This window comes from Stegastes partitus, unplaced genomic scaffold, assembly GCF_000690725.1.
Source record: "Stegastes partitus isolate 25-593 unplaced genomic scaffold, Stegastes_partitus-1.0.2 Scaffold567, whole genome shotgun sequence".
NCBI classification, from domain to species: domain Eukaryota; kingdom Metazoa; phylum Chordata; class Actinopteri; family Pomacentridae; genus Stegastes; species Stegastes partitus.
The window spans coordinates 345,668-366,942 of record NW_007578298.1 but is presented as its reverse complement, the minus strand read 5'-3'; the positions used below and the strand labels follow the sequence as shown (position 1 = coordinate 366,942).

Below are 21,275 nucleotides of genomic sequence, written 5' to 3'. Positions count from 1 at the left end.
GTCTGTTGCGTGGTTTTAGAGTGTGGTGTAATTGTGTACCACTGTGGTGTGCTGCTGACTTTAAGACAAATTGCCCCTCAGGGATAATAAAGATTACCTTGACCTTGAAAGGCAAAGATAAAATTCAGGCACCAGATGACAATTCAAAATATATGGAATATGATGCAGTAAGTCTCCAAGGCATTCTGTATTTCTTTCAAATCATAATGTTCCTGTAGATCAACTTTTCTGTCATGCAATATTACTCCTGCTAAGATGACAAACATATAGGCATAATTTACTCTCGTCATTTTATGTCTTTTGTTTGAGGAGTATTTTAATGCACATGTGCACCCAGTCAATGATAAATTAACTAATTGTAGTTAATTTACACACAATGCTGGGCTTTCATGAGGGTGATGTATCCTTTGTGTCCCCCTGAGATCTGCAGACATGTGTTATGTTGAATGAGTATTTCATAAGTTATTAATTCATTTTTAGGAAGATTTGAAGTGGCTTTTCCCATATGTTGACTCAGTCACATCAATGTTATCCACAAAGTCAATTATTTATATTATTGTTAATAATAAATCAGCTAAGCAAGATTAATGTCAAGTTGTCTATGCTATTAAAAAGACAGAGTGAATGGACCCTACGTCGATCTCTGTTGCTGTGTGCGATCGCGCTATGATTAAGTCTGAAAAAGTCAGTTTCTCAGTGCTGCTACACCATCTTCCTTCATGTCTGCTTTGAGGCAATCAAGGATTTTGCAACATTTAAGCACAAAACTAAATCTTGACAGACACTCCAACAATTCAGAGCCGCATTGAGACTACTGTGGGCTCTCTGGGCTTCAGTGTAATTCACAACCAGCCACATGAGCTTGTACATGCAGGCAGAGATGTTTCACCTGTCTCTCTTCTCAGTAGGGCCCTGGCTTTGAACCTTGATGTTAAATGAGCACTGATGGGATGCTTATCACATTACTATAACACAAAGATGCATCTAAAATGTCTCACTCAGTCTGATCTGGACTTCCGGCTTCCTCCGACAAGGTCCAAAAACATGTTGAGGTTCATTGGTGTTTCTAAATTGTCCGTAGGTGTGAATGTGAGTGTGCTTGTCTGTAAGTGTAGCCCTGCGATAGACTGGTGACCTGTCCAGGATGTCCCGTGCGTTCACCGTAAGTAAGCTGGGATAGGCTCCAGTGACCCTAGTGGGGATTAAGTGGTGTATAGATAATGGATGGATGGAGTTAAAACAGAGACAACATAGGTTGTTATTGAAAATAAAATTTGAAAAAAAAAATTGTCATTGAAAATAAAATTTGTGATGACGATAATGACAACTTCTTTTTTTTCAATGACAACCTATACGGTCTCTGTTTTAGCTCCATATTTCCCCCACACAAAATAGAAAGGTTGACAATCTTATGTGGATGTTTATTATTCAGGTAATTCAGCAGCTCTCTTTTATTTCAAGTTGTACATTTACTATTTGTCCAGTATGTTTCCCTCTAGTGTTCACTTGTAAGTACAGGAAACTGATGTAATAAACCAACAGGATGTCAAAAAAGAAAGGTGCATGAGTCTAACCGGCACATCCTACCTCTGCTTCAACACCACAAGCACAAAAACAAAAATATAGAGCTAAAACAGAGACAGTATAAGTTGTCATTCGAAAAAATGAATTTGTCATCAAAAATAAAATCTGTTGTTAAAAAAATAGTTGTTTTTTAAAAAAACGATGTTTCAAAGTACTGTTTTCACTGACAACCTTTACGGTCTCTGTTTTAGCTCTATATTTCCCCCACACAAAATCAGAGTCACTGGTTCACTATAGAAAGGATGACAACCTTATCTGGATGTTTATTATGCAGGTAATTCAGCAGCTCTCTTTTATTTCAGGTTGGACATTTATTAGTTATCCAGTGTGTTTTCCTCTTGTGTTCACTTGTAAGTACAGGAAACTGAAGTGATAAACCAACAGGATGTCAAAAAAAGAAAGGTGCATGAGTCTAACCGGCACATCCTTCCTCTGCTTCAACACAACAACCGCAAAAACACAAAATGCTCTAGAGTGTGCAGTTGAAGTGTTTGTGTGTGTAAAGGCTGCAGGTTGTTTCATGTGTAATTCTTACAGAAACACATCTGTAAAGTGATTTGTCCTGCAGTAATGACTATAATACCAATACATAAGGATATTTAACTAATAATACCCCTAATGATTCTGACTGTGGACTCAAATTTTTTTTTAAAAAGCGTCAGCAAACAGAAAGAACAAAAGAATGCTGTGTTTTTGGCATACCACGGGTTCCTTTCTACCTTAGTGCTGCATTCACTGAGCAACTAGAAGATGCAGAGAAAACATGCATGAGTTTCAGATTGTAGATGTAATTCTCCATCAGTCCTTCACAATCTGTTGTACATACAAGGTGCATAGTCCTGTTTTATATTTCTTTAAGCACATGAACAGTTCAAGTAAAGCTCTGCAGCTCGTTCTGACAGCAGATGTTTTGTCATTAACTTTCTTGCAGTTCAGCTTTTATGCTTTATTTTGTTTAATAAGAGTCAATAGCCACCTCTTGATCCCTCCTGTCCAAACTCTTTATTAATAATACTGTCTGACCGTATGTTCATTCAAGTTTAAGTGCATGACTGACTTCCCAGTTTAGGAAGTCATATGGCAGTAAAAGATGTTATTTTGATGCTCTGTGGAAGAACCTGATGACTAATATTAATGCAGAAGCCAAAAAATAAACCAGCTCAATGGGTGACTGTCTCTGCATAAACATTATCGCAAGTATAATACAAATTACACAAGTCAGATGCAGAACTGTGATTCACTGTCCAAAAACCTGAACTTATGAGTATGTGAATATGTGATGTGAATGCAGCTATATGTACAGACATAAATGTAAATCAGAAACACTCTGCTTCTCTTCCTCTATTCATTTAAAGAGTCATCTAAGGTGAACGACTAAAGGAGGTATCTCAAAGGGAATTTCGGCCACTGTGCATCCTGTCTGTGAGCATGTTGTTCAGTTCAAACAGTGAGTCAGAACAGTGCAGATAAAAGTCCAGTTTTTTTCTCCACATATGGGTCAGTTCTGGCCTGTCACTGTGTCACGACTGTTCACCGCCTTCATCCATCTCTGCTTCTGCCGGAGCTGCGTTTTCTTGCTCCGGGTCACCAGGCAGAACGTCTGCGACTGTCTGGATGAGCTCCTCAATCTGCTCCTCTGATAACCGCTCTTCACTCTCTTCTACCAGCTAAACACAAAAAGGAAAATTGAGGCAAGATTTACTGATGTTTGTTGTTTAAAGCAGTGCAGAACTTGAGACTCCAAAACGTAACTGATTTTATTTTCTGTTTCTTGAATTTTTCTGATGTGTTTCTTTGCCCTATACTGTATAACGTATTGTGCACTTTGGTTCTCTACATAAGATAACTTAACCCGACCTCAAGGTCCATTGTACTGAGGCTTTGGATCATATTACATGCTTTTCATAAGCAGATGGAGTTTGCCAGTTTTTTTTTTTTTTAATAAGGATGTTCAATTTCCCAACTGGGACAAGTCGTTAAAATGAAAAACTGTAAGTAACAACATCTACATTTAAATGAAAACTCTAAAGGCTAAAGAAAACCATTTGATTATGTGATTCAAAGCACCAGAAAAACTACTAAATGAACCTCAAAGTTTCCAAAATCAAGAATACATTTTGGGCTTCAGTTTATCAGCACATCATTTAGCACAATAACATCATACTGTGGCAAAGAACAATTCAAACCATGTGTCTGTACTCATAAGTTGTTGTACATTTTCTTGGAATTTGTTTTCTTCAAGAAAACCCTCTGTATGTTGGGAGATTTAAATGACAGCAAGAGGTGAGGGAAAAAAAATGGAAATTTAGGATTTATGTAACATGACAGAAGGTCCTTATGACTGAGATAACTTTTTAGAGATAAAATATTTTTTGAATTTGAATTTCACATTTCCACAACAATCTACTGATGTTTCTGGTGATAGACTGGATGTCCATAAACAACCAAATGCTATATGACTTTCATGTAAAAGGTGTACATGTTCTTTTCAGCTACGAGTTGCATCTCTATGAAATCATCAGGAAGACAGATTCTGACCTTTCCAATGGGCCACTGATGTGCATTGATTTCACTAAATGGAATCAATGGAGCCATGTACATTTCAAAAATGACTCCACACAGCTGGTAATTTGGAACAGTGTGACAACATTTAGTTTGTCAGAAATGACATTGGGTCTGCGACTAAACAGATTCATCACAGGACAAGGTGGGCATCATCTGGTCTGGACAACGGTGAAAGTTTATGTAACAGAGAATAAATATCAGGCTGTGCCCACACTGTCAATGAATGTTAGAAGGATCTGTTCATTGTTGGTTTTGGAATCTTTGTGGGATTTGTTGACAGTACGTTAAAACGCCAGCAGAGTATTCTTTCAGTGAATCTTATTATAAAGAACAATCATGGAAATGTGGACTTTCATTAAATGAGAAATACAGACAGGTAAGGTAATATGTAATACAAGCAATAATGGCAGTAATGAAAAAAACTCACTAGCTGCATTTCCACTGCAGTCTGTGGCCGGTGGTTCAGCAGCTGCAGTTTTTCTGCCCTAGTGGAGGAAAGATATCAATGTGTATATGGTGTACAGAGCAGTGCATGCAAATCAAGTTACATTATTTATACAGTACACTTCAAACAACAGAAGTGGAGCCAAAGGGTTTTCCAATAGAAGATTAAAACTGACACTATAAATGTCCCTAATCAGTATAAATATTAAGATTAAGACCCTACAATATTATATATAATGCAAACTTACTTGACTAGATCAATTTAGGACTCTACACTGCATACAGTTATCATTTAAAAAATTGGGGGACACCTTTGACAGTCTGTAGCACTCAAATGAAACATGAGTTATAGCATTTGTGTCCCTGTCAGAGCTTACTAACTTTGTGAGTTTGTGAGGCATCATGGTGGTGAGAAACTCTTTGACGATCTCAGGGCTCTGTCTGCTGCACGGCGTCTTTGACAGGTATTTCAGCGTCTGTGTGGAAATACAAAAAAAAGTCAGAACATGCTTTTGTAAGAGAGCAAATGTGACCCAATAGACACATGGAGGAGGGTTAAATGAGTAAAGAGAGAGGGAGAGGAAGTGTGCCGACCTCATACATGATGGTGTTGAGGTTCTGCTGTCCGGCGCTGTGTTTGTTCTTCCCGCTGTCCTTCCTCTGTTCCTTCAGGTCTGTCAGGAGTTTAAACACCTGAGAAACAAACAGATAAACAAATCTGTCATCTGTCTGACAAACTAATCTCTTGGCTGAACTGCAAAAACATGCCACCTAAAACAGTGAAACAGAACATATAATCGTACCTCATAGTTGCTCAGCATAGCAGCATTAGCATTTTTCCTGAGAAGAAAAAGAAACAATGTTTACACATGGAAGTTCATTTTTGACCTTTGTACTGTAAATGTGACATCATAATCTACAGCCCAAGGCCATCTTACTAACGTATTATCTCACAATCTTCATTTAGTCAGAAGGGTTTGCTCAGGTGTCACCTGAGCTGCCTCCAATTACTGAATGAAAGATGTGACTAAAAGCTCTAAATGATGGCTTGTGGACCCATAAGCTTAAATTATTTTGATTAAACATAATAAGTGTTCAGTATGATATTTTAATTGCAAACAAGGTATTATGTAGCTGAGTACGCACAGACAAATAACGGCTAGAGTGAAAATGTATTTAACTATAAATTTACTTGTCACAATATTTTATTTCCTTTTATTTTCAGTGCCAATTATTTTGCAAAGTACATTTGAAGATCACATAGAATTGTTTTACTGATGCAAAGGGGGCTGCAAGGTGTCTCGGTGGTTAACATCGTTGCCTCGCAGCAAGAAGGTTGCCGGTTCACGTACTGGTGAGGACACCCAGGATCTTTCTGCGTGGAGTTTGCATGTTCTTCCCGTGCAGCGTGGGTTCTCTCCGGGTTCTCCGGCTTCCTCCCACAGTCCAGAAACATGTTGAGGTTAATTGGCGATTCTAAATTGTCCGTAGGTGTGAATGTGAGTGTGCTTGGTTGTCTGTGTCTAAGTGTAGCCCTGTGATAGACTGGTGACCTGTCCAGGGTGTCCCCTGCCTTCACCCTAAGTCAGCTGGGATAGGCTCCAGCCCCCCCCACGACCCTAGTGAGGATTAAGCGGTGTATAGATAATGGATGGATGGATGGATGGATGATGATGCAAAGGGCTGCAACTAATCATTATTTTCATCAGGGCTGAACAATATATTGTTTCAGCATTATCATCATAACAGTGTGTGCAATAGTCACATCGCAGGAAGTGCAATGTGCACAAACTTTTTTTGTTGCATCATACAAAAAGAAAAGCAGTCACATTTCTATGGCCAATCTGCAAGAGAAATCTGTCTGCTAGAGCATAATATTCTCTGATTTTAAGGTTCTTGGATACAATGAGTTTTTCTTTAAACTTAATTTGTAAGACAGAGTGTGTTGATATGGAGACTCCACATCTATCCATCCATTATCTTTACACCGCTTAATTCTCACTAAGGTCGTGGGAGCCTCCTGGACAGGTCGCCAGTCTATCGCAGGGCCACTCAGAGACAGACAACCAAGCACACTCACATTCACACCTTCAGACGATTTAGAATCACCAATTAACCTCAACATGTTTTTGGACCTTGTGGGAGGAAGCCGGAGAACCCAGAGAGAACCCACGCAAACTCCACACAGAGAGATCCCAGGCGTCCTAACCAGGAAGTGAACCGGGGATCTTCTAGCTGTGAGGTGACCCCGGGGCCATCGTGCAGCCAAAGGCGCCACAACATTCACACAGCAAAATGAGAGAGGAACAGGAGAGAAACACTGAAAAGGATAATTTAACAGAAACACAACCACTTGTATCAAAAACAGGTACTCTGTCAGCAGCATCTTGCAATTGTTGCCACTACAAGAGGCAACAAAACTAATTTGTTTAACTATTTTAATCAGCTCCAAAAATCCATTCAAGTAATATGGTGAAATTTATGCTATTGTTTCATATTGCAGTATTGCAGAAAAATGAAGTACCGCAATGTCAATTTTTTTAATCGTGTTGTCCAGCCCACAACAGTTCATGTTGTTTATGATTTTTTTTCCTATATTATTTAAAAAATGTTATCATGTCAAAAAAGTCAGCGTTATTAATAGCACAGAGACATAAAATAAACTAACTCCACATTGTTGAAAAATGGGTACCAACATTTTTTGACTATAAATGATCAAAATCAAGAAATTTTCTATGAAGAATTGATACAGCAACTAATTGTAAAAATACTCTTGGACTTTTTATAACACAGCAGTGACAGTTTGCAGCTGACAATGCTGCGTTTGAAGTAGAATAAAAGCACACTGAGGGTATTATTTAGATATCATAACATTAAACCTGCAAACACAGTGGTTCAGTGTCATAGACAGCTTTTCTCAGCGTCAAAAACAAACGAAAAACATCGACTAAACAAACATATCCTCGCATTCAGTGGTTTAACTGGTTAATTCACATTCAGCATGAGTCTGTATTGTCTTATTTATTTTCAAACAGACTGCAATTTAGTGTTGTTAGACCAGATATAGTAGAAAATGTGCCTAAACCCGGTTGTAATTTCACTCCGTTCACACGGGTCGACTAATAAATTAACCTGTAACTGACAACAACGCGATTTTAACTACAACGTTTGTCTGAAGTGTCAAAAAACAACATACAACAACCAATTTACAAGTTAGCGGGAAAAAAATGGAATAAAATTTCGTATTTTAAAAATCTTACACTTCCATTTTGCCAGGCACTTCGGTCCGTTGCAAAACTGTCCGTGTAGAAACGGTGTACCGGCGCAAATGTTCCGCTGATACCAACTTCTGGTAGGAATAAGCTTGAGAGTAGCTACAACAGCTGGTTTGGTCAGCTAAACCACAGCAGCTCTCTACTTTCATCTTAAGGCTAAAGTTTAGGAAAAACGAAGAAGTCAATTTGCCCTGAATCAAATTCTAAGCATTAATCTAACGTCAACTGTCAGGCTGTTTGAGTGTTGCAATGATCAACTTTTTATTTATTTATTTATTTATTTTGGGGGGGGGGATAAATAATTTTAGGTTTGTTTGTGTTCAACTTGATGCTTTTATTTTCTAAAATGACTAAATGAGCCCCCCTCCACTGGTATGTTTGGGTTGTGCTGTCCTCTTCTGTTCAGGCTTCTTTGTCATCTTAGAAATGCTGTTTATCTCTTAATTTGAACTACAATGACACAGAACAGGACCGTCAAGGAAGCCAATCAGGATCCAACTTAAAAATTAGACTACGCATCAGACTGTCAAAATATCTCAACCTGATGTTCTCACTGCAGAAAAGCACAAACCAGAACACAACCAGAAACAGGATCATGAAGAACCAGTGACAGGATAGGGCCAATCTATGAAATACTGAATCAGATGACACTTTCCTCCCCAAGATGCTTCTGCCTGATAGTAAAAAAACAAACAAACAACCAAACCAAACGAAACAAACAAAAAATAATAATTTTGCTGTAAAATCTACTTATCACCCACAATAATGATTACCAAATAAGACAAGAAAGTGTATGTTATCTACATTATAGGTGACACATTCTCAGTTATCTGAACTCAGACTTCAATCTTTCTCATCTCATCTTTAATAAAAAACAGAACCAATGAAAAGCAGACAACTTAAATCAAAGTATGAAAACCATTTATCTAATTTAATCATATTGTACAACTGATCTTTTCTTCTTTTTTTGTTTTTTGTATAGCATATACCAATTAAGCCAGGTAAGATCCTTATGAAATTCTAATTCGAACATTTGTAAACAGCAAATTATACACACTATGACAAAATATTACTATATGCAATTTTAAACATTTGTTTTCATTTTTTTAAATCACCACCAAACAACAACAACAACAACAACAACAACAACAACAACAACAACAAAAACAACAGAAAAGGCTGAAATCCCTGCCTTAATTATTATGAAGATTTCTGATATAAATTCCAGAAATGTGGTTGACAACACATTTACTAAACTAGACAGTCAGTGCTCTCTGTTGGGACAAAAGATTCTGGGGAAATTACAAAAAAAAAAAAACCTATGCAAAAAAAGTCAGCAAATGACAAAAAGGTGATCAAAAAAGAGATTTTGCCACCTAAAACAATGATTACACCAAATTTTGTATCAGATCTTTATCATGAACTCTTCATTCTTTCATTCATCCATCCATCCATCCATCCATCCATTATCTATACACCGCTTAAGCCTCACTAGGGTCGCTGGAGTCTATCCCAGCTGACTCAGGGTGAAGGCAGGGGACACCCTGGACAGGTCACCAGTCTACCACAACGCTACACTTAGAGACAGACAACCAAGCACACTGACACTCACACCTACAGACAATTTAGAATCACCAATTTACCTCAACATGTTTTTGAGCTGTGTGGGAGGAAGCTGGAGAACCCAGAGAGAACCCACGCTGCACGGGGAGAACATGCAAACTCCATGCAGAATGATCCCGGGTGTCTCCACCGGGAAGCGAACCGGCAACCTTCTTGCTTCTTGCTGCAAGGCAATGGTGCTAACCAACAAGCCACCCTGCAGCCCCTTCATTCCTTCAGTGTTCTGATATATAAAAGTTGAAGTCGTGTCATTCACTGCTAAAATTGCTTTCACTCTATCTTTGTCTGCAGTCAGCTTTGTCATGATGTGTGCGCTCAGTTAATCTCCATTGGGACAGGCTCCTCTACTTGAGAGAAGAGTTCAAACATCATCTTCAAACTCTGGTCATTTATGTTCACCGAAGGATTTCTGCTCTCAACCAGCTTCTTGACATTGATCAGAATTTCTTGGCGTTGAGCAAATCTGCAAGCAAGAAAACCCTTCAACTCATTAAACCTCCTTCTCTCCCCCATCTGGAGAATCATGTGTTCAATGATGCCAGACAGAGGATGGCCAAACTCGATAACACTGTTTTTACCACTTGTGCCCTCATAGGAGAATCCCCCAGAATGCATTGCAACAACATTACAGTGCTTATCAAAAACAGGAGAGCCAGATGAGCCGTCATAAAAACCAGTCTCATAAGTCAGGACCTGGGAATGTTGTTGAACATAGTTTGCTACGTCCTCAAAGAAACGCTTAGTTATCAACTGAATGTGTTCTTGATTGTCCCAATAATGCCTCTCCACAACCTGGATGCGGTTCTCAGTTGGAACAATCAGACAGGGATCTATTTGTTTCACACCACTATCTGGATGCCCAATAATACAAATTGCACCGCTTTTGGGAAGGAATCCAAAGTGTGGTAACAGACCACGGGGCAAATTCTCATTAGCACCAAGTCTTAACAAAGCCCAGTCACATGGTGACACATCAGGACAGTACTCAATACCAACAACCTCTTCCACCTTGACTGACCGTCCCTCTGTCTGTTCCAGACTTTCATAGCAGAAATTGACAGTGACAAGCTTGTCAAGCTTCCTCCTAGTGTCACTATAAATGTCTTTAATAACATGGGCATTTGTGAGGACAAAGTTGTCAAACAGCAGAAAGCCACTTCCAGCCGGTCTCTGATTTATCCTCACCTGACAAACAGAATCACTAAGCTCCATCAGCTTCTTCATCGTCTTCACCTCTCTGCATGTGTCAGCATTCTTTCCGTACTCCACACGGAGCAGATTCTGGATGCGAGAAAGTTTAGGAACTTGAGTTTTCATGCTGTTCATCGAATTGTTGAACTTTGAAATTAACTGAATCTGCAACTTTTTTGAATAGGGTATTTCACGCAATACATTTTCTGGTTTCCTAACACCGTGAAGCTTTGATTTCTTTTCTGGTAGGTTGTTATTCTCTGAATCAGTTGTGGTAGACTGCTGTGAGGAGTCTTGGCTTTCATCAGGACCATTTCCCTGAGAATCGCTTTGCGTCATGTACGCATCATCAAGACTGCTAGACTGACTCGCTGGTGGACTCGACTTATCAAGCAGAATAATCTGGTAAGTTTTACCATCAAGATCATCAACCAGATTAGACATCTCCGTGTTTACTTCAGTGCTTTTCTCAGAAAGTGCACAATTCTTTCCGAATATAGTACTGAGAAAACGACCATCTCTTTTTAGAGCTTGCTTCACTTTCTCCCCTTTGTACGCATAAACGGTAAGTTCCTGAATATTTGTTTTTAGTGCTGGATTTTTCAGGATTTTTACTACATTTTTACCTCCCTTTGCCAACACATGAAACATCACAAGCTCGCTAGATGGTCCTTTCTTGCGAGAAGAAACACACTGACTAACCGCTTTTCCAGGTTTGTTGACAGCTTTCACATACTTCAGAGTCAGACGTTCATTTTTAATTAAACTGCATGGAAAGTGTGAACTGATAGCTTTAAAGTCTTTTAGAATGACAAGCTCCTTGTCTTTGTACTTTGCTGCAAGCTGTTTGAACAGTGAACTTCTCTTCAGGACGTCCTCAACAGTTCCGGCTTTGTTGCAGGTGATCGTAGTGGATGTCTTGCCATGACAGCGCCACTCGAAAGAATGAGTTGGGTGTGGCTCCTCTTCCTGTGGACAAGAAACAGTTTGGTCGCATTGATTTCAATTACAGCAAACCAGTTTTTAAAGCAATGGTTCATTTAAACATTGTCATAGCATCTTAAGCATATACTAAATATGATTATACTATGAGATCTCAATACATTAGGGTCTATCTATGTATCAAAAACAGCAGCACCTGGGACTCAGATGTTCTTTAAAAATGTCAGAAAAGATGTGTTTTTTTTTAAATCAATAATTTACATTTGCCAACAAAAACAAAATAAACATGACAAACCTGTGCAACAGGTTGTACATTCGGAGGCGGACTGCTTTCCCCACTGTCGCTTTCTGTTTTTTTCTTGACATAACAGAGAGAAAAGTTAATAATAGCAGTTCACTACAGAATCCATGCTTCAGACCACAGACATGCTAACATTTACGGTAAGGTGAAACAGCCAAAATCAAAATGTCATGGCGAAAGTATATAAATTCATTCTTAAATAGCTTGTATTAAACTGTATTGCGTGTATAGAAGGAAATCAGTACCCTTTTTTCAGCTGGTTCATCATTTGTAGTTGTCATGTTGCTGTTGTTTCCAGCTTAATTTTAACAACACGGAAAATAGTTGGTGTTGTATCTGTCCTATGGGAAAAGGAAAATAAATACAATTAATTTCTTTGCTGGAAATCTTGTGTATTCACATCAACATACATTTGTTTGAATTTTTTGAGATGTTTGTTTATGTCTGTAGTTGCTGGAACACATATCAGGTTCTTGCTCTAGCAGCTGCTCACCTTCATAAATAAGTAAGACAGTGTAAAATGCAATCACATAATAATAATAATAATAACAATAATAATAATACAGCAATAATATTACTCTGAAAGGGCAATAGATCAATGAAGGTTTTAAAATTACCTCTCTAAGAAGAACACAACATATCCATAGCAAACAGTTATAACATGCCTGAATAATTTCACATATAGATGGGTTAGACAGGTGGAAATTAAACCCCCTTTTACCATTTGTGCATTAACAGTGTGAGAGATTTTTTTTGTTTGTTCTTTTTTCTGTCAAATCTACCCCAATCAACACTGCTCAGTGTTTACTGACTTGTCGACTAATGACTGAGAAAAAAAAATCTGATTCTTATCACGTTTCTGTATTTTCTATTCTATATTTCTCATAACTGGCGACCTGTCCAGGGTGTCCCCTGCCTTCGCCCTAAGTCGGCTGGGACAGGCTCCAGGCCCCCCGCGACCCTAGTGAGGATTAAGCGGTGTATAGATAATGGATGGATGGAATATTTCTCATACTTCTTTGCTGGATAATGGCGGAAGTAACAGTTTCCTGAAGTATCGGTCATCGCTATAAAAACTATGCTAGGGTGACCATATTTTGATTACCGAAAACCAGGACACTCGGCCCGGCAACTCAAATGATGCTCAAAGTTTATGAATAGAAAATTGTTATATTACAGGGTTCTCACCAGACATTTTTGACAGCTTTCGTGGGCGTCTTCGCTGCTAACGCTGCTATTCGTTAGCAGCGAGGACAACGAAAGAGAAATGAGTATCTAAGAGAAATTTGCAAAGCCAAGACACAGTGTATTTTGTTTTTAAATAGCGTGGTGAGAACCTTGATAATACTTTCTATAACCAAAGACACGGGGGTGGGCGTGAAACCAGGACATGTCCTGGCACAACAGAACGTTGGGTCACCCTAATGAGAGCTAGATGTTTGTTCCGTCGCAGAAAAGTTTATTATGTTACTTAAGGTTTTTTAACTTACCGAAAAATGTGATCAAACAGCCACCGACCGACTGTCGAAGTTGTACCAGAGGAATTATGGCCTGCACGTCTACCAAGTAGTGGTACCGCAAGTGAGCGCCATTTCCTTTAAATTCTTCTTCCTGTTCTTCTGCACTTGAAGCAGGCGGGAAACCTGCTGCGGCACTGCTGCCTCCTGCAGGTCGGGATAGATATAGCTCATTAAAAAAAAAAAAAAGAAATTGGTCATTAAAAACTAAATTTGCCATTGAAATGAAGTTTGTCGCTGAAATGAATTTGTCGCTGAAAAAAATAAGTCGTCATTAAAGAAATTTTCCAAGTTTTTCTTCATGTCTGTGCTTTTAAAGACTTTTTTTTTTTCCCAGACAGTTTTTTTATTTTTATTTTTTTTAATGATGTTTCAAAGTTCTGTTTTCAATGACAACTTGCTGTCTCTTTTGGCATGGAGGGTATGGGGCTAAAACAGAGACAGCATGGGTTTTCTTTAAAAAAAAAAAAAAAAAAAAAAAAAATTTGCCACTGCAAATGAAATTTTTCATTGAAAAAATAAATAATTTGTCATCGAAATAAAACAATTGCCATTGGAAATAAAAGAATTTGTCATTTAAAACGAAATTTGTCATTGAAAATAACACGTTGTCATTAAAATAAATTTCAAGTTTTTCTTCATGTCTGTGCTTTAAAGACATTTTCTTTACAACTAGCACTCTTAAACTACTCGTTAGCTTGTCTAAAGACCAACTATCATTAGTAGATCAACAACTAGCATCCCTAGGCTAGTCTTTAGCTTCTCTTAATTAATAACTGTCATTACTAGGCCAACAACTAGCATTCCTAGGCTAGTCACTAATCCATGAATACAGCAGACAACATTTTATAGGGAGACTTCGATAAGAATACGTGAGACTATTGCATTTATATTGCTTTTCCGCAGGGTTTCACTCTTTCCTTCTCAAACAGCGCCCTCCCACACGGTGACGCTCAGCTACGTAGCAGCAGAGAAGAAGCTCCGCTGACGTTTTTAAAGCGACAGTAACTGCTTCAGTAAAAACTGCCTCGTTTTCGTGCCAACGTCTCAGCACTGACCGTCCCCTCAGCCACAACATCCCACCAGAGCACACTGCTACAGACACCCGCCGTCGATTAAAATGGCCAACACTGAGGTAAGGTTGAAGTTTTAGCAGCAGAAGCTACGACCACCGGCGCCCACTTGTTGTTTTAGCTGCCAGCTGGGCGCTAACAAAACAAGCTGTCACACTGGGTTCTCCTTGTGTTTTGCTCCCCCAACAGGGAAACAAGCTTTGGGGAGGTCGTTTCGTGGGAGACACTGACCCTATCATGGAGAAGTTCAATGCATCCATCGCGTATGACCAGAGGATGTGGGATGCAGACATACGTGGCAGCAAGGCTTATGTTAAAGCTCTGGAAAAGGCAAAACTGGTCAGCACGGAGGAGATGGAGCAGATCTTAAATGGGATGGATCAGGTAAAGTCACACACATAGCACTGCAATAAGGTTCAGGGTACACAATCAGTGAGGTCCAAGCTGACACTAGTTCCTACACTTACATACATTGGGGTTTTTGTATCACTGCCTGCTGGTTAATAGATGACAGCTGAAAATGTGCCATGGTGCAGGATTCCTCTGTATTCTGCTGAGTGTTTGGTGAACAATAGTAACATCATGTGACAGGTGTCAGCTGCCAAACAGCCTCTGTTTTCAGGGTGCCCTCTCCATCCTGATGTTTTGCTTTGTCAATGCAAGTGACATTAGGTAAACAACACAAGGCAGACAAAACAGATGATGCAGAATATTTTCATGTAAAGGTCAATAATTGCGGGTTCATGCATCTGAAATATATCTAGCAAAGCAAAATGTGCAAAAGACGGTTTCATTGCATTGTATGTGCAGTATTTAAACCAGCTTTGTGACACACCGCATGTTCTTCCCCCACCAGATTCATGAAGAGTGGTCTAAAGGGATTTTTGTGATCAATCCTGGAGATGAAGACATTCATACTGCCAATGAGCGCAGACTAAAGGTGAGATTGTTTGTGCTTTATAAGAACCGTATTTAATCTATTTGATTAGGTTAGGAATGACCTGTTGGTCTCATAGGTGCTGTTTTGTGTCTGTTCTGCTATGTAAAATTATATTATTATTCTGGATTATGATTACTTTTTTGTATCTGATATAGTAACATTAAACTAGTTAAATATTGTGCTGTATTACTATCAGAAAAGGCAATACGTGAATAAGTCTGGTGATCTTCTATATTTTTCTTACGGTCAATAAATCCCTTGAAAAGACCAAAGTCAACACTGAATTGATCCTACTAAAACATGCTACTGGTGTGCCTGATTATTCCTCTGTGATATAAACTTCTATTTATGTCCAGAAGCTTTGAAGGATAAAAGTAGGATAAGACCAGTCCTATCCTGATGTGTGCCAACATCACAGGAAGCATTTAAGTTAAAAATCTACAAGAAATGAGGTTAATGTTTTATTCTTTCAGTTATGGGTTGTAAAACACTGTTCTCCTCCAGCTCTGGCAGCTTACTGATGGCTGTGATGAGAGATGTCACAGTCGCTTTGCTACCTGTTTTCTCAGGAGCTGATTGGAGCGCCTGCAGGGAAGCTGCACACTGGTAGGAGCAGAAACGACCAGGTTTGTCTGAAGTTTTAAACTGTTTGACTCAATTGATGTTTGGAGTTGGAGCTATTCAGTAGTAAAAATAGTTGATAAAGTGTTATTAGACTGTGTCCTGTGTGTGTTGTCATTGACCAGGTGGTGACTGACATGAGGCTGTGGCTACGAGATGCCATCATAACCCTGACAAACAACACCCTGCAGTTAATATCGACCATGGTTGAGCGGGCGGCAGCGTAAGACAAGCAAACTCTGGCTTAAAAGAAGTCTCCTTCCTGTAAGCATGCTTTTTAAAACTGGCCCTTCTGTCACTTCTTTTCTGCAACTCAGAGAAATTGACGTCCTCTTTCCTGGCTACACCCACATGCAGAGGGCTCAGCCAATCAGATGGAGCCACTGGATTCTAAGGTGACCTCTGTAAAATGTAAACTGTGCATGTTTCCTGCCTTTCATATCAGACATTGTGTTGTTAATGCTGTGCCTCATCTGCTGCCAGTCATGCTGTTGCTCTTAGCCGAGATGTGGAACGACTTCAGGAGATCAAGAGGAGAGTTAACGTCTTACCTCTCGGCAGGTACGCTGTGAACACTGAGAATGACTCTCAGTCATAGACATGATTGAGTATTTATAATGATTCCTGTTGTTTTCAGTGGAGCCATCGCTGGAACACCATTTGACATTGACAGGGAGCTCTTGCAGAAAGGTCAGGCCACAGAGTTTTTTGGCACTTTATTTATTGCTGCATTTCACCTCTGTCTTTTTTCTTTATGAAATATGTATTTTCAAAAACTAAAACTACATCCTTTCTCCTCCTCTGGATTTGTAGAGTTGGCGTTTGATGGCATCAGTCTAAACAGCATGGACGCCACAGGTCAAAGAGACTTTGTAGGTACGTAAATCTGCACGTTAGTCCACTGTTAGATATACACGGATCCAACCAGTGACTATAGATTACAATTAAATAACCTTCTCTTTGCTCTCGAAGTTTCTCTGAGTCTTTTCACATTTGTGTTGTTTCTTCTTTAGTGGAGTTCTTGTTCTGGGCTTCGTTGTGTTTGACCCATCTCAGTAAGATGGCTGAGGACCTGATGCTGTACAGCACTAAAGAGTTCTCCTTCGTCACACTCTCAGACGCCTACAGGTTAGATTGAGCTTTTATTAAGTGGTTTTAAAATATATTTCTTAACAGTGTGAAGACTTTCAAACCCTGGATCAATTCATTTATATGAAGTTAAGACAAAACACGACCACTTACAGATACAGGAAATAAAACTGGTTATCTTGTAACACGGCCACATGTGAAGGTCTAAAAGATATTAAGCAAACAGTCACCATGTTGGATGCAGAAGAAGCAAGAAGAACTGAGCAACTTTGACAAGGACTTACTTATTACAGCTTGATGGCTTTGTTGGAGCATCTCTGAAATGGCAAGTTGGTGGTTGGTAAGGACTAGCCATGCACAGCAGTGGTGAGTAGACTGATAGTTGTGAGAGGAGGGACAAACCATGAACCGGCGATGGGGTGCTAGGGGGTGTCCTGGAAGAAGTCCAATGTGTGGCGAGTCCAACCAGGACAAGACACGTTCAAAGATCCTGTAGTGTCAGTTAGCTGGTTTAGCAGAACACAAAGTACCGGCAGTGTATTTGGCAGGTGGTTGTAATGTTTGTCTCATCATTGAATGAATAATTTAAGTAACTGATATGTAATATATCTGGGGATACCATAATGGATACTGACCTGACACATGTAGAGTCTCACATGTTTTACCTTCAACTAAAAAATAAGGCCTGAGTGCTTGTTTAAGGACTTGATTGTTGATGGATCTTTACATATAATACGGTCCTTTGCTTTGACGTTTTGTTCCACATGTCTGTAAACAGGATACTAGCAATAAAGCAGTATGGACTCTATAAATGATGATAAAATTGTACATCTGGTCATTTTACCATTCAACATCGACAGCACAGCTCCTACAACTGTAAGGGCTGCTCTAAAGAACTCATGCTACACATTGCATACTATCAAAGTGAAATGAAAATACAAGTCTTGACCATTCAAGGTGTAAGTTCTTTTTTCAGCATTAGCTCTGATGTTGCTGCTGTGAACTGCTGTATATTTTATGTGCCTCTGTCCTTCTCATCTATACTTGTTTATAGCACTGGCAGCAGTCTGATGCCCCAGAAGAAGAATGCTGACAGTCTGGAGCTGATCAGGAGTAAAGCAGGCCGTGTCTTTGGCAGAGTAAGATCTCCAACTCTTTTGTTAATCTCTTCACTAAATGGACCTCTTTAATGTTTAGTGCAAGTGCAGACCAAATCCTGTTGCTTCCTGTTGGAACAAAGTTGCTTCTTTGCCAATTTTTTATTTTTATCTTTTACTTATTACAGACTTTCCTCGTCAGAAGCATTTCTCTGCAACACTAGCACCCTCTTGTGCCCTAAAGCTGCCACTAGTTTTCCTACAAAATTATAGAATCAAAGTCAGTATAAATGACAGAGGGAAGAAAAGGTATTATTCAAGAGCAAACCAGTTCACTAAAGGCTTTACTAGGCAGAGCTTTATGGATAAACCATTTGACCTTTCAAGAGCAGAGCAGCACATTCACTTCAGCTCGTTGCCCTTTGACACACTTCAGTTTTCTCATCAAACACACTTATTACTTAATTACGTCTGTATTTCAGAGCGCAGGGTTCATGATGACACTGAAAGGCCTGCCCAGCACCTACAACAAGGACCTGCAAGTATGAAAGTGTTTCTTTGTGGACTTTATGGGAAGTACTTTTCTAGTTATTTCTAATTTCCTGCTCTCTCCATCCCGGTCATCCCTCTTTAGGAGGATAAGGAGGCCATGTTTGACTGCTATGATACTGTTCAGGCGGTGCTGCAGGTGACAACTGGTGTCATGTCAACTCTGAAGGTGAGAGGTCAAGTTCACTGCTCTCAAATTTGTGGAATAAATTGTAAACTGTAGACAATGTATATTAAGTATTGCTTGGTTTTTCTTAAAGACCTTGACTCTGTAAAAAAAAACACGTAAATTTGGAACTTGTTTTGCTTTCAGAGCGCACATAATGTAGAAACTATGTCATGTCATATGAATGGTGGCGCACATGGACGCAGCGGCCCCTTCAGGAAACAGCAACAGCGAACGTTTAGTGTCTTATCCCAGATGTGCATTCTGCAAAACTTGCTGGTTGAATGATCCTGAAGAAACGCTCTGTCATCTTGCCTGTACTACTGTGAAAGTACAGCAAAATGACAATAAACTTGATTTGATGTAATTTGACGTCATGTTTGAAAGAATATGTAGATTCATGATAGTTTTCCCCAGAACTTTCCCACACGTGTTCCCTCTGTTAAAGTTAACTACAGTATACATCTGTGTTCTATTAACAGCAACTATTCATGTCAAGCACATGACAAACTATTTTCCGATCCTGCTGTTCAAACATTTGGAAAACTTGCCACACTGTTGCTTTAGCGAGATACAGAAGTGCAGAAATTGCTAACAGATAGGTTTCTGAGTTGAGGCTACATTTTAGTGAAAAGTGGAAGTTGCAGGTTCTGATAATAAGGTTTTAGAAGAAAGATGAGAAAACATGACATGCTGTGTTTCTGTTTTTTTATTTTATTTTTTGCGTTATTTTTTACATTGAGGGAGAAAAATCCATTGTTAACCTTCAGGGCTTGTTTTCTTTGACTCTCCTGTGTTTCAGATCAACCAGAGTGTGATGGAAGCTGCTCTCAGTCCTGACATGTTGGCTACTGATCTGGCCTACTTCCTTGTGAGGAAAGGGGTGAGTGGTGCAAAATGTAGATATATCATCATCTAGGTGCAGATTTTTTTAGGATGCCTTAACAAAACAAAAAAAATTCAGTTCAAAAGAAATCAGTTTCCAGAAATAGAGTCGTACAGTATGAAAACTTAAGAGACTTATCTTGACAGATTTATTAGTCTCGGCATCTCATATGTACAGCAGGTAACTCGTAATCCAGTGTGGCAGTTTACATATTTTTATTTACCTATTACGGCAGTTTTTAATTTGATATGTATTTATTTATTGTTCCTGTTCACATATAGAGTGTAATTTCTGTCACTTGTAATATTTAATTTTTGGAGCTTTTTGGTGGAGAGACATGTCAGATGTGAATTGTGCAGAAGAAAAAGAAGCAGATACTGCAGTATTGATTAAAAAACACAGAGTAGAAAACTTTATTGTTTCTGACTTCTTATGTCTCTACCCTTCATGCCACAGAGGGAAAAAAAATGATGGGTGAAGAAAAGATTTACAGAGTGCATGGCTGATATCAGGACAAAAGTGAAAATATTAGTATGTTTTAAGTGTTTTACAGTGCAGCTTTGCGTGATTCTGTGTTGCAGGTACCATTCAGAGAGGCCCATGGTCTTTCTGGCAAAGCTGTGTTTGCAGCTGAATCCAAAAACATCGCCCTGAATCAACTCACTGTGGAAGACCTGACTGCTGTTAGGTATCTGTCTTCTCATTCTCACACACACACTCACAACCTTAAAGCCTAAAACCTTGTAACTAACTGCTGTTTATTTTTGGAGGATTAATATTCGTCCCTTTCCAGCCATTTTATCTCATGATTTGATGATGGTCAATTCTCTCTTCCTTCCTCTTTCTCTGTGTCTGGTCTGTGATTTTAGCCCTCTGTTTGGGAACGACATATCCTCAGTGTGGGACTACAGGAGCAGTGTGGAGCAGTATAGCGCCTCCGGTGGCACAGCCAAGAGTAGCGTTGCTGCACAGGTGGAACACCTGAGGACCTGGCTGAAGAAACAGGCACAGTGACCTCCACCCAATTTTACCCAAAGATCCTGAATCAGGTTTACTGCCACAGTTTAGATTAGTTTGAACTGTCCAGCTGAGGTCAAAGGGAAATACGTAAAACTTGAAAACCACATTGCCTTTCAAACATTGTGCTGTCTTCTCTTTAAATAAGTATGACATGCCAGCTGCTGGTGTGAAACCTTGACATGTTTCTGTTGATCATGTAGGAATCTGTTACAAAAGACCTGACCATTGTAAAATGGCTGCCAGAATAATAAACGGTGTTATTAGAGCCTGATCTGACTGATTTCTGCCACAACGGAACCAGTGCTACAATGGAAACAAAAACAGATGTGTTTTCAAAGTCAGGAGAATTGTTTAACGGTACCTTATCTGCCCACAGTTGCAGATTGAGCAGT

The 21,275-nt window shown here is 39.3% G+C and overlaps 3 protein-coding genes across 6 annotated transcripts; 1 reads left to right on the top strand and 2 right to left on the bottom strand.

Annotated features, from left to right (window-relative positions):
- Nucleotides 1-1,818: 1,818 nt before the first annotated feature.
- crcp (calcitonin gene-related peptide-receptor component protein) lies at nt 1,819-18,696 on the bottom strand. 3 transcript variants are annotated; one of them, XM_008288615.1, is made up of 6 exons: nt 18,692-18,696; nt 5,397-5,433; nt 5,188-5,286; nt 4,975-5,069; nt 4,577-4,634; nt 1,819-3,251 (listed from the first exon to the last, which is right to left on the bottom strand). In XM_008288615.1, exons 2-6 carry the CDS (start codon nt 5,412-5,414, stop codon nt 3,105-3,107), a joined length of 417 nt encoding a protein of 138 aa, XP_008286837.1. In that variant the 5' UTR covers nt 5,415-5,433; nt 18,692-18,696; the 3' UTR covers nt 1,819-3,104. The 3 variants fall into 3 exon arrangements, with proteins under 3 accessions (XP_008286837.1, XP_008286835.1, XP_008286836.1); XM_008288613.1 differs by lacking the exon at nt 18,692-18,696 and adding an exon at nt 17,450-17,651; XM_008288614.1 differs by lacking the exon at nt 18,692-18,696 and adding an exon at nt 7,854-7,884.
- LOC103362300 (protein FAM111A-like) lies at nt 9,716-13,708 on the bottom strand. 2 transcript variants are annotated; one of them, XM_008288617.1, is made up of 4 exons: nt 13,416-13,708; nt 12,171-12,266; nt 11,920-11,982; nt 9,716-11,651 (listed from the first exon to the last, which is right to left on the bottom strand). In XM_008288617.1, exons 2-4 carry the CDS (start codon nt 12,204-12,206, stop codon nt 9,807-9,809), a joined length of 1,944 nt encoding a protein of 647 aa, XP_008286839.1. In that variant the 5' UTR covers nt 12,207-12,266; nt 13,416-13,708; the 3' UTR covers nt 9,716-9,806. The 2 variants fall into 2 exon arrangements, with proteins under 2 accessions (XP_008286839.1, XP_008286840.1); XM_008288618.1 differs by having other exon boundaries at nt 12,171-12,261.
- asl (argininosuccinate lyase) lies at nt 14,468-21,151 on the top strand. The gene is made up of 16 exons (XM_008288619.1): nt 14,468-14,577; nt 14,705-14,899; nt 15,372-15,455; nt 16,025-16,081; nt 16,202-16,299; nt 16,394-16,471; nt 16,560-16,637; nt 16,714-16,766; nt 16,890-16,952; nt 17,090-17,204; nt 18,220-18,304; nt 18,745-18,804; nt 18,897-18,980; nt 19,780-19,860; nt 20,445-20,551; nt 20,733-21,151. Exons 1-16 carry the CDS (start codon nt 14,563-14,565, stop codon nt 20,875-20,877), a joined length of 1,398 nt encoding a protein of 465 aa, XP_008286841.1. The 5' UTR covers nt 14,468-14,562; the 3' UTR covers nt 20,878-21,151.
- Nucleotides 21,152-21,275: the final 124 nt, after the last annotated feature.

Bases quoted from the DNA above. Each gene is read 5' to 3' on its own strand.
- LOC103362300 (XM_008288617.1), bottom strand. From the start codon at position 12,206: ATGACAACTACAAATGATGAACCAGCTGAAAAAAGG. The intron at 11,983-12,170 runs GTACTGATTTCC...TGTTATGTCAAG, and splicing joins ATGAACCAGCTGAAAAAAGG to AAAAAAACAGAAAGCGACAG. The intron at 11,652-11,919 runs GTTTGTCATGTT...TCTTGTCCACAG, and splicing joins ATGTACAACCTGTTGCACAG to GAAGAGGAGCCACACCCAAC.
- asl (XM_008288619.1), top strand. The intron at 14,900-15,371 runs GTAAAGTCACAC...TTCCCCCACCAG, and splicing joins TCTTAAATGGGATGGATCAG to ATTCATGAAGAGTGGTCTAA. The intron at 16,472-16,559 runs GTGACCTCTGTA...ATCTGCTGCCAG, and splicing joins TGGAGCCACTGGATTCTAAG to TCATGCTGTTGCTCTTAGCC.
- crcp (XM_008288613.1), bottom strand. From the start codon at position 17,520: ATGGCTAGTCCTTACCAACCACCAACTTGCCATTTCAGAGATGCTCCA. The intron at 5,434-17,449 runs GTAAGTCCTTGT...TTTTCTTCTCAG, and splicing joins AAGCCATCAAGCTGTAATAA to GAAAAATGCTAATGCTGCTA. The intron at 5,287-5,396 runs GTACGATTATAT...TTTGTTTCTCAG, and splicing joins CTATGCTGAGCAACTATGAG to GTGTTTAAACTCCTGACAGA.